The 11327-nt window shown below is 48.6% G+C and overlaps 1 protein-coding gene across 3 annotated transcripts; it reads right to left on the reverse strand.

Annotated features, from left to right (window-relative positions):
* Window positions 1–773: 773 nt before the first annotated feature.
* Window positions 774–11258, reverse strand: MTHFR (methylenetetrahydrofolate reductase). Of its 3 annotated transcripts, none has more exons than XM_053962760.1 (12): window positions 11147–11258; window positions 8574–8825; window positions 7296–7534; window positions 6884–6994; window positions 6534–6727; window positions 5816–6066; window positions 4954–5088; window positions 4520–4700; window positions 3947–4129; window positions 2462–2563; window positions 2118–2237; window positions 774–1624 (listed from the first exon to the last, which is right to left on the reverse strand). In XM_053962760.1, the coding sequence occupies exons 2-12, from the start codon at window positions 8813–8815 to the stop codon at window positions 1427–1429; spliced, it is 1956 nt and encodes a 651-aa protein (XP_053818735.1). In that variant the 5' UTR covers window positions 8816–8825; window positions 11147–11258; the 3' UTR covers window positions 774–1426. The 3 variants fall into 3 exon arrangements, with proteins under 3 accessions (XP_053818735.1, XP_053818738.1, XP_053818737.1); XM_053962763.1 differs by lacking the exon at window positions 11147–11258 and adding an exon at window positions 10963–11123; XM_053962762.1 differs by lacking the exon at window positions 11147–11258 and adding an exon at window positions 8378–8467 and having other exon boundaries at window positions 8574–8661.
* Between the last annotated feature and the right edge of the window lie 69 nt (window positions 11259–11327).

Genomic DNA, 11327 nt, shown 5'->3' on the forward strand with positions numbered 1-11327 from the left:
ACCTCCTCCCCCTGTCTAGGTCCATCAGCTCTTCATTAAGCCTTTCAGTGGGTGGCCAACCTCCTGACTGCTTCCTGCTGGTTCATTTCTGTGCTGAATGGGCAAGGTATGAAGAAACCTGCTGGGAACAGCTGAGCACCAAAAGCTTTGCTGAGGCGAGACAGGCGTGTCTGATCCCCAGCCTTCCCATTACTTGCCTCTATGATTGATGCCTTGTAATTACCCTGGATATATGAGCCCGGTCTTAGACAGCTGTAACAAGAGGGTCTGAACAATCTGGAAAAGGCTTTTCTTCCTTGCTTGTTTGAAAGAGATGCTCACAGCATGGTGAGGATCTTGAAATCCCACTGGGAACTACTCCAAGGTAGTTTTCCTAGCCTGTGGCAGCTTTGCAGGATTGTTAAGTACACAAAGCAGCCTCAGCAGCTTCCCCAACGCCTTATTCCAATGTCTTGAGGCCTAAGGCTGATAAGAGTCATTAAGATAAGCTTAGGTCAGGAAAGATAGGTTATCTTTCCCTACAGGCACTGGAAAAGAATATATGGCTTTGCAGAATTGAGCTAAACGGTGTAGCTGGTTACTTTTGGTAAATTCTAGGATTTACACTTTCTCCACTCTACCATGGAACTTGGGCCATACTCAGGACATGCATTGAAAGTGAAGGCAGAACTGCCCCAGAAACAATTGATTTTCTTAAAGTTTTCGCTAGTGCCAGGTGATTAATTAGCAAACAACACGAGTCTCTGCTAAAGCATGGCCTAGTAAAAGAGACATTTGTATGCATGTATTTTATTGTATGTAATCTAGGAAATAGTGTGATTCCTACTTAGTCTTATCCAGAATGGAAATTCCCATAGTCCTATTAAAAAGAAAACAGGAAATACAATACAAGGAGAAAAGTTAGGAAGAAAATTTGAACCTTCTTGTGGAGTGAGTGCAAAAGTGCCTGATGAGTATCTGTGAAGAAACACGTTTTAAGAGTGCAATATAAAAGCAATTTGACCTTCTTTTCCAGTTTGGTAACTGCTGATATAATCCCCTTGCATAGGTACACCTGACAGGAGTGTTTCTGTTCCCCTGCCAGCATTTCTGGCACAGGAAAGTTACCAGAGGGGAAAGTTACCAGAATCTCATTTTCTGTTACTGTAATTAGCATAACCATGATTAGCACCTCTTCCTCCTGCAGACCCTGGCCTTTGGGCTTAGTCTGGAGCCTCAGCTGAGAGGTTCAGGTAGTTCTGGCTCATGTTCAGTGAGAATGGCTCAGGGAGCCTTTGTGTTGGGGACAGAAGAGCACGAAGTGTGGGTAGATCAGAACACTGCCCTGGTCGTGGTTTAGGAGTGTGTTCATTGTCAACACAGGAGCTGCTGCTTTCCCCGAAGTCAGTGGATGGGAGGAGGAAGCAAGAGATGAGAAGAAGAATTTTCACTGCTGAGTTGGAGAGTTCAACAGCTCAAAAGTATCCTCCACAACCTGCCAGAGGCAGTTTTCTAGTGGGAAGTCATTGTCCACCAGGTTGACCAAGTAATAGTTGTCATGGATGTACTGGATGATCATGCGAGAGGGGGACTCCTCTTCATAGAGCTTGGCCCATTGCTCGATCCACAGCGCAAAGGCCTCATCCTGCCACGGGAACAAAAATAAACTGGCAGTTGTGAAACATCCTCATGTTACTTAATTTAGGATACCCAGCATTACACATGACTGGCCAGACTGTGGCTTGTTTCTTCACAGTAAAAATGGCAAGAGTTGAGCAAGGAGCCTTTTGCTTTTCAGTGAGTGGAAAGTGCTCAGAGCTGAAAGGAAACACATTTGCAGTACAATGGATGGCTCAATGCTGCCCCTCTATGTGTAAGAGGGGAGGAAGAGCCACTGTCCAGCACTTGGAGGCCTGGTACAGTGACAGTAGCTGCTCTCAATCCCCGTTACTGGGTGCTTTGTGTCTGGCAGCAGCTCTTGCTGGAGCTGAGGAAGCAGGAGGAGCAAGACCTGTACCTCTGCAAACCAGTATAGCAACAGCCCCCAGCTGTGAGGAGTGTCAGAGACTAAAAGTAAACCAGACACTCTGAACTTCCAGGGCATCACAGCAATGTATCCAACAGAAGGTAGGACTCACCTTCCAGGAGAGGAAGCTTACAGGATCCACCACAGTGGGCTGGATGATCTCCCTTCCTGGGAAGATACCCCAGGTGACAGCATTGGGTTGCAGATCTGGAGCATTGGTGATATTCTGGCCCTGCCAAAGGAAGGAAAATCTTTCTGAAGCAACTGCTGGAGGAGGGACTAAGTTGGAAAAAGTGTATTTACCCTCTCCTTGTTTCGGGACCACACAGCTGCTGCACACCACAGGTGATGTGCTTTACTTTCCCTTCCCTTCATCAGCCCTCATGTCTGAATATTTGGTATTTGTCTCTCTCCCAAGGTGGTGAAAGGAAAGTGTCCTGTGAATAACGGCCTTACCTTGACATTAACAATGTGGTAGTTCACTCTCAACTCGTACTTCTTCAGCACTTTGAGCAGTGCCGTGACAATTTCACTGGAGGTGAAGAACTCCAGGTATGCCTGCAGGGAGGGATGGAGAAGGGAGAAGAGAATCAGAGCCTTAAATCACAACAGAACTGGACAAGTACAGGTAAACAATGACTTTTGTAGAGTCTGGGCTGCCTTGTAGCTTCATTCCCAGAAACACATACTACAGAGGCTTGAGCAAGAGTAAATTAGTAAGTGAGCTAGGGAAAAAAATGATTGGGGAGAGTAGAGGGAACAGCCCAGGAACAGTGCACTCAAGAAAGCTACATGCTTCCTGTTTTGCACCCACATAAGTAGACAAGCAGGAACAAACTCCAGAGTTACCACAACTGCTGCACAAGGAAGCAGTCTGCCAGAATGCTTGGAAGAAGCCTGAGCTTAATCTTTATTTTACAGCAGTGTCTTGCCAAGGCGGCCCAGCCTGGCAAGAGCAGAACTCTGGGGTCTCAGCTGGGCTCTCCCAAGCACTACTCCCTGTCCTTATCTTTTGTTCACAATTCTCCCCGTGTGCTTATACAACCAAATTCTGTGCTTGGCTGCTCCCAACAACTGCTTCCCCTCCCCCCGTTTCCTGGTAATTGCATGAGATGATGGATTTCCCTCACCTCAGGGGAATTTCTTCCTTTGAAAACATAAATGCATTTGCCATCTGCTGGTCTCTGGCTTTACTGGTTTGGATCCCTTTTGAACAAGGATGCTTTGTCTTCCAGTATGAGCTACTTGCCTGGCATTTACCTTGATGGGATATTCCTATCACAGCCATTAGACAAGGCTCTAGGGCCTGCAATGCCTGACAGGGGGAGACAGGCATGGCAGGCATGACTGTTTGCAGGCCAGGGCAGCAACGTGACAGTTGTCTAAACAGCACAGTGCATGGGCTGGGGGCAACTGTGGAGAACTCTGACATACACAGGGACAGAGGAAATCTTTAAATAACTCTTTATCACCATGAGATGCTGGGTGGTAGAGATACCACCTGATGGAGATAAATGGGAATCACCTCATTGATGTCTATTTCGTGAAAAATCTGGGTGCTTTGTGCATCACTGAATCAGATGCAGGGGGCAGGCAAGTGTGCATGTAGAAAAAGTCACAGCCCTGCTCTAGAAATAAATTACCAATAATTACTTGCTGGGAATAAAACCATGAAACTCTACAGATGTTCAATAGATGTTTTGAATATCTATGTGTTCAAAACATCTAACATGATGTGGGGGAAAATAGCTGTGAGGTCAGCCATAGAGGTGGCATTATGGCTCTTAAGACACTAAAGGAGCTTTGCCTTATCTCACCAAGAACACAATAAGATAAAGTGTGGGCAGAAAGATTATGTGAATGTAAGCCTGGGACCTCCCAGCCTAAGAGAGACCAAACTAGGTCATACCCTTTGCTGCCTAGCCCAGAATAATACAGTACCTTTTGGAAAACATAACCTCCACTGGGCCCCCAGCCTACAATGGGGTCTGTGGATGGCTTGCCATTGATGTTTGGCTGGGAGTTGATGGTCAGGATTCCTCGTCTGTTGACCTTCTCCAGTTGGTCCTTCAGAAGGTTGGTTTCAGTAGCAAGAGGGTCATCATTCCAAGGCATACACGTGACCTACCATGAGGAGAAAGGATGGCTCACAATGGATGTAACAACCCTTTGATTACCATCTGGGTGTTGAAGCAACTCAGCAGTGCCTTAATAGCCTCAAACACACCTGCTTCAGGAGAGAATTCCCAGGTTTGGTTCAAGGGTTAGGATATGCTCAACTGTAAGAAAGACTGCTGAAGTCAATCAATACTGGTCCTGTCATACTGTAGCACCTTTTCTTTTATGCTGAGCCTTAACTCTGGCTGCTGGACCCCCTTCAACCAGTGTGCCAGGAAATCTTTTTGGATAGAGAAGTGCCAATTCTTCTTTAGAAAAACAATGTGGTACCAGGAAAAAGAGGAAACATGCTCTATTGTTTGTGCCACGCTGACCACCCCCTTCCTGGCCTCTCACCTTGTACCCATTCCTGTTGGGCTCTCCAGTGATGTAACATGTGAACACCTCAAAGACACTTTCCTCACCAGTCAGTTCTTCTCCCCACATCTTCAGAAGCTCCTCACGGGGAGACTTGCTCTTCAGATAGAAGAGGTAATAGTCCTTCAGTTCCCCAAAAGCTGGAGAGGAGGAGTTACCCCTGTAAGGGGAGAAGAGACAGACCTGAAGTCACTGATGAAAATGAGCTGATTTGGTGATGCAGGAAGACAGCCAACCAGCAAGAGAAGTACACAGCAAAACCCACCTCAACACCAAAGTCTCAACATCTTGGTGCTATTCGCCTCACCTCACTCAAATCCAAGCAATGGGGGACCACTTTGTTACAAAGCTACCTCAAGTGTGCCCAGGACATCAGGCTTTCCTACCACAGCTTACTGCACGTGACAGCTTACCATCGGCCATTGGGGAAGTCATCCCACTCTTGAGTTCGATAGATGTAACTCTTTGGCCTGGAGGCCCAGAAGATTGGCCGGACATCTTCCACTCTTCTCTTGGGGTGAGCGCTGACTGCCCAGGGCAGAGGCCGCCTGCATGGGATGAGCAGATGTTAACACAGTTCCTCTGCTGACTTTCCATTAAAGGCTGGAAGCCTTTCCCATGGTGCAATTTGCCCCAGGGGAGAAATAACAGGGACTGAGAAGAGTTCGGGGACAGGGAACTCCTCTTCCTTTATGGAAAATACTTCCTACTCAGTTCCCTCACCCTCAGTAGGGTCTATTTAATGTTAAGGTATAGGACTGACACCTGAAATTGGAAAAGGTAAGGGCAAAGCACAATGGGAAGCTACTTCAAGGAAAAATAAAAAAACAGCTGTCAATTTTCCTTTGCTTCTTCCTGTCTTGTTGAAGCCTGTGGACTCAGAGAGAAGTCCCTTTCTCAGCTGCAGAGAACCCTAGAAATCCACAGTGGGAGCATAGCCCTAGCCTGTAAGGGGTTGTGATGAGCATCAAAAACGTGCTTCTTCCAAGTGGCAGCTCTAAGCTCTTGAGTTTTTAAAGTCCCACAATGCCTGCTTTAAAGCTACTTGACTAAAACAAATTCCTCTTTTGCCTGTCTCCTCTATTCCTCCCAGCTTTTGTTGGAGATCTGCAGGAAAGGTGAACTACTAAATGCAAAAGGTGATAAAGAAAAAAAAAAGGAAAAAAAATAGAGTAGAGGTATTGACCCATCCATTATTTTTACCTTCAGTGGATGGGATGGATGGACAGATGGACAGAAAAGTGGAACTAACAGAAGCCAACACATTCTGCTCACCTTGGGTCCTCTTTCCATATGCCCAGGCGCTTCAGGACTTCGGTCGTAGCCACCTCCCGATTGAGGGTGTAAAAGTGGAGCCCGTGCACCATTCCACTGTCCAGAAGCTCCCGGCACATGGACACCGCCAGCTCCACCCCATAGTTCCGGATAGCTGCATCGTTGTCTTTGATGGGTTCAATCACATCTTTGATTTCCTGAGGCACTTCCAGCTTGGAGAGCTTCACCAGCTGGCGCAGGGAGTGGTAACCCTGGATGAGGATGCAGATTATAATTTTTCCAAGACCCTTTTTTGCCATCCCAGTAACACGGGTACTTTATCACAATTTTTGTGGCAGGAGATTTAGAACTGGGGCTCCTGGAATCAACTCCCAGGCCTCATCTCTAGGATGGTAACACAGTCCAGGTCATGTCACTTTAGGTGATTTCTCCCCACGTCCTTGCCTGAGCCCAGCATACTGACAGTGATCTCAGGACTTGCAGGCCGTTGTCCTTTATATCCCTTTTTGCCATATGGGCACAAGAAACCTTTTCAGCTTGTTATTAGCTGCCTAAGAGTTTAATTTGGCAAACCACCAACAGATTTATTACATTCAGCAGTCTCTCTTCCCTGAAATTTTGTGGAGGATATTTACAGACCTCTCTCAGGCCCTGACCCACAAATACCTAACATCCTAGATCCTTATTCCCTCCCTAAATTCAAATTACTGGATTTCACCTGTATAGGGAAGATGCCAGGAATAATGGGGCAGGTAATGCCAATGGCTTGACAATCCTTCATGAACTTGAGAAAGGTTTCTGGTCGGAAGAAAAGCTGTGTAATGATGAAGTCTGCTCCAGCAAAGACTTTCTCCTTCAGGTGCCTGAGGTCTGCCTCATAGCTCTCTGCTTCAGGATGACCCTTGGGGTAGCCTTTGGGGAGAAGGGGGAAAAAAATGAAAAATGTGGTCAGGACAACGTGCAGAAATCAGGAAGTATCCAGTCTGATTGTACGGTCACAGCCCAGGTCCAGGGAGGGACTGCTGAGCTGATTTCCCTGTCTCAGACACTGCAACAGAAGGCATTTACCTGCCACACAGATGTCGAAGTAATCATCAAATTCATTGCGAATATGCTTAACCAGATCAACAGCATAGTTGAAACCATCTACTTCTTCCTCCCATTCTTCACCAGCAGGATCTGAAAAGAGAACAAATCCATAGCTCTCTCCAACTGTTTGCTGAACTCAGATCTGCTAGTTCTGTAAAACCCTGGTATCAAAAGGAAGACAGATGAACTCCCAAATCTGCAATTTTACCTATGGACTGGTTTTGTCTGCCCTGGAGCTGAAGGGACTGCTAACATAGGGCTCGGGTGAAACACAGTCTCAGCATTTAATTCCTGCAGAAGGAGCCCCTAAATCTTCTCTGGTTTTACTCTGGAATTGAACACAACAGTAACACAGCCTCTGCAGTACACATCACAGGACAGAAGGATTCACCTCCACGCAGTGCCATGATGTTCTTCAGCCCAAGCCGCTTGGCCTTCTGCAGATGCCCTGTGATGTCGTCCTTGGTCTGGTTGCAGCATGTCATGTGCAGGATGGTCTCCAGGCCACAGTAGTTCACTGCAGTGTTAGCAATAATCATGGAAGAGGTTTCCTTGTCAGATCCTGGGTCCCCTGCAGGGTGCCACGTCACATCAATGAAGAGGGGACCACCTGCTCCCATGCGGTCAAACCTGTGGAGTTTAAAGCTGTGTTAGCCTACACCAGACAGCCAAATCCCCTCCCTGTGCCTCGAGTAGCTTGCTCACTGCTAGAATGCCAGCAGTAGGCAGAGAAAGCTTGGATAACAGCAAGAGGATAGACCACAAAAGTGTTGCACTAAGAGTTTAGCAAGTGGCTGATGTAAATAAGGAGAGCCATCCTTGAAGGCTGGATGGGGAAGAGCTTACAATTTCATAGAAGAAGAGGCAATGGAGGTGTTCTCTGTACAACAGACTTTCTCCCTGCATGCTCAATAGACTGATACAGCTTCTGACAGACAGCAATGCAAGTCCCATTCTTTTTGAGATAGGAGACTGTGCTGCAGCCCTCTGTTGCCAGCTTGAACTGTAGAGACCACAGGGATTCCCTAACTTGTCTCTCTCCTGCTCCAAGGTGGAACAGGCCCTTCTGTTCAACATATGGTATTGGCTTATAGTAATTATAAATAGAATTATGAAATACCCTTTTCTCCACCAGGTAAGCCCATTCTGGGGCTCCAGAATAACTCCTAGCTCTGCTGTGACCTATCAGCTTTCATTTAGCACCTAGATGTGGACACCTATGCCAGAGGCTAAAACTGTGGTACTGAGGCACAAACCATAGTGGCTGGATGAATATTGAAAGGAAATGGGAATCTGTTTCAGAGATTTTGGCACACTGTTCATCAAGGAATATTTTCTACTTTTACTTAATACTTTTCTGCCCCAGCATTGTGCTTCAGACCCAGAACATGACATTGGGGTTACTCTATCTTCCCAGGGCATGGGAGTGGGGAAACAACCTGTCCACTCAGTAATCCCACCGTGACACTTAACTCTTCAGGGCCTCCAAGGAAGAAGACCAGTTACTTGGTGTCCATTACCCTCCTCAGCAGGAAAGCACAGCCCCATTACCTGCTTCGTCACCTGGAAGGGGAGACAGAGCATGGGGCAGAGCCTGCCTCGTTAGCTATTTCCCTGCCCTCCACCACAGATACTTCCCCTCTCCCCTCTCCTACCCTGCAGCGCTCACCTGGAGATGAGATTGACAGCAGCATTGGCTGTGCGTGGAGGGAAGAACTCCAGGGAGAACCACTTGTCTCCAGCATCCTGCCGGCGGCGCATCTTCTCCCGCAGCCGCTCGTGGCGGTCAGCGTCAAGGACGGGGGTAGAGCAGCGCGAGTTGTCCTTGGAGCTCTCACTTCCGCTGCTGCTGCCGCCATCAGACCTGGAGCTGGAGCTGCCACTGCAGGTATGCTGGGTCTCATTAACCATGGTGAGAGCTCTGGAGAGGGGAGCAGAAAGAGTATGATTGGTACGTGGGTCTCTGCACGGAGCAGGTACTGCTGGGGTGAGCAGCAGATGATTAAAGAAGCCTATGCCAAGACCAACACTCATCACCATCAGTCTCTTTTGCCAGCTTTCACTGCAAGCTGTAGTGGGAGATCTGGCGAAAACACAATAAAAAGTGTATGTTTAGATAGTGCTGATAGTGATTGTGGCCTTGGGCTGGGCATGCCAGTGGGCATTTTTTTTTTTTTTTGCCTACTGCAGCTGCTTCTTGGACTGTATCCATCTTCAGAGTTTCCATCCTGTTTGTTCCCAAAAGACAGCACTGCTTTACAGTGTAGGCAGGAAAGTCAGGGCTAACAGGGCAGGTACTCAAGAATGCACAAATTATTGCTATGTCAGAACCAAAGTACAGAATCCCCTCTGACCAGGCCATCTTCACAAACTGTCCTTCATTTTCTTTGCTGGCTTCACACCTGCATTTCTAACCATTAGCCTTCTCCACAAGACACACCATCTACACAGACAACTGTCCCCTATGCCAGTCCCATTGCAGACACTCAACTCTTTACCGGACACACCCTTTGTCAACAATTGTAGCTGCTTGGAAACAAGGCCACCAGAGACCATCACTGTCTTGCAACAAGACCAGCTGTGCTTGCTTGGTGTTACGGAGAGCAAAACAGCACTGCAAGTCAGTGGTACAAGTAGGTTTTGGAGAGCCAGCTCCACTTATCTCTGCAAAGTGTCCCATCCTGTGCCTTTAAAATGAGGTAGGGATTACAGACAGTTACGGAAGAGCTACCACAAAATTTAGATCTGTGTTATTTGCTTTAGTACCTGCCAAAACTTAAAATTGTCACTGGGAAGCAGCATGTTGTCCAAGCATTACATAACTTTGGAGCCTGTTTTGGAGGAAGCAGTTGTGTGAACCACCACACTCTCTCAGTCCTTATCATAAGGTCTGTGGGTTTAGTTCAGCCAAGAAGACTTTGAACTCATCTTCTACTGTTTACACTTGAGTTGCCAATCAAGCAAAACCCTTTGAGAGAAAGTCTACTTTTATCACCTGAGGAACCTTTCCAGCTGGCAGGAGATGTGAGAAAGAAGCGCAGGCCTTCTGTTCCAAGAGGAACCGGGAACCTTAGATCTCTTGTGTACCAACACAGCAGCTGCAGTAAAAATCAGCAGCACAGACCTACTGACAAGTGAAGCAAACCCAAGCGGGGGCACAGTCACAACCCTGACTAAGCTCAGAGGACTCTGCCTGGCATCCACATGCACCAACCTGGGAGAATTATCCCCAAGCACACGTTGGTGATCAAGCTAGCAGCTCACAATCACATGCTGTCAACTCCCAATACCATATTCCTAGCGAGCATGGCACAGCACTGTAGGCAAATCAAAGGAGCTTTGTGTTCTGATTTGAGATTTTAACACCCATCACATGGAAAAAGAGTTCATGTCTTTTTGTCTCTATAAAATGAGACTGGCTGTTGAGGAAAGGTCCTTACCTTACTAGCAATATCAAATCATGAAGACATGAAGAAGGCACACTTAGATTTTTGCCTACAGGCAGCATTTGGAACAATTTGCTTACCGTGATATGCATCACAGATTTGTTGGCAGATGCTTCTAGTTATTACAAAGAGAAAAAAGATAAGCCTAAACAACAAGAACAGCAGCAAAGAAAGACAATTTTTAACACCTGTCAACACTCCTGCTCCTGTCTTTGTCACATTGCAGAGCTCAAAGATCCGTGGCTCGACACATTTCTGATGCTCACCATGGATGTACCTGCTGTGTTTTTATGATGCTGGTGGTAGTCAAACTCCTCCCAGCCCTGAGCTGACACCGACACACAGAGCGTGGAGCCTGCATTCCCCTAAGCTCAGTTTTACCCTCAAGCCTAAACTCGGCTGCACCAGATGCACGCTTCTCACAGGGCGCACACGCTGCACGGGGCTGCTCCAGGGCCGCGCCATCCGGCTGAGGGCCAGGCGGGCAGCCCAGGGGCCCGCGGCTGCATCCACCACCGCAACAGCTGATGGGGCAGCGGCTCGGCCAGGGGAAGGGCGGGAGGGAGCCTGGCAGCCCCGCGGGCGGCCGGAGAAGAAGGCGAGGAGCAGCACCTGCGGTCCCTAGCGCCGGGGAGAAGGTCGGAGCCAGGCAGGTCACTGCAGCTCCATCGCCCCTTCACCTCAGCTAGCCCCGCCAGGAGCACGGCCCGGCCCGGAGCAGCCGGCGGGCAGACGCGCCGGGAGGAATCCCCGGCGCTGGGGCAGCGATAGGACCCCCGTTCCCGGCCCCGCTCACCTGCGGCCGGTGTCGGGCGCCGCCCGCCCGCCGCACTTTAACGGCGGCCGCGGCCGGGCGGGTCACGTGTGACCCTGCGGCTGCCCTCACCCGACATGGCGCCGCGGGGCGGGGCTGCGGCTGCGGGGCGGGAGGAGGCCTCGGGGCGCGGCCGGAGCGGGCCGACGAGGCGGGAGCGGCG

The sequence above is a fragment of the Vidua chalybeata genome, chromosome 22, assembly GCF_026979565.1.
Source record: "Vidua chalybeata isolate OUT-0048 chromosome 22, bVidCha1 merged haplotype, whole genome shotgun sequence".
Lineage (NCBI taxonomy): Eukaryota > Metazoa > Chordata > Aves > Passeriformes > Viduidae > Vidua > Vidua chalybeata.

Coding starts and splice junctions, on each gene's coding strand:
- MTHFR (XM_053962760.1), bottom strand. CDS start 8,815: ATGGTTAATGAGACCCAGCATACCTGCAGTGGCAGCTCCAGCTCCAGG. Junction 6,728..6,883: donor CTTCGACATCTGTGTGGCAG/GTAAATGCCTTC, acceptor TTCTCCCCAAAG/GCTACCCCAAGGGTCATCCT. Junction 4,701..4,953: donor GACTTCCCCAATGGCCGATG/GTAAGCTGTCAC, acceptor CTCCCCTTACAG/GGGTAACTCCTCCTCTCCAG.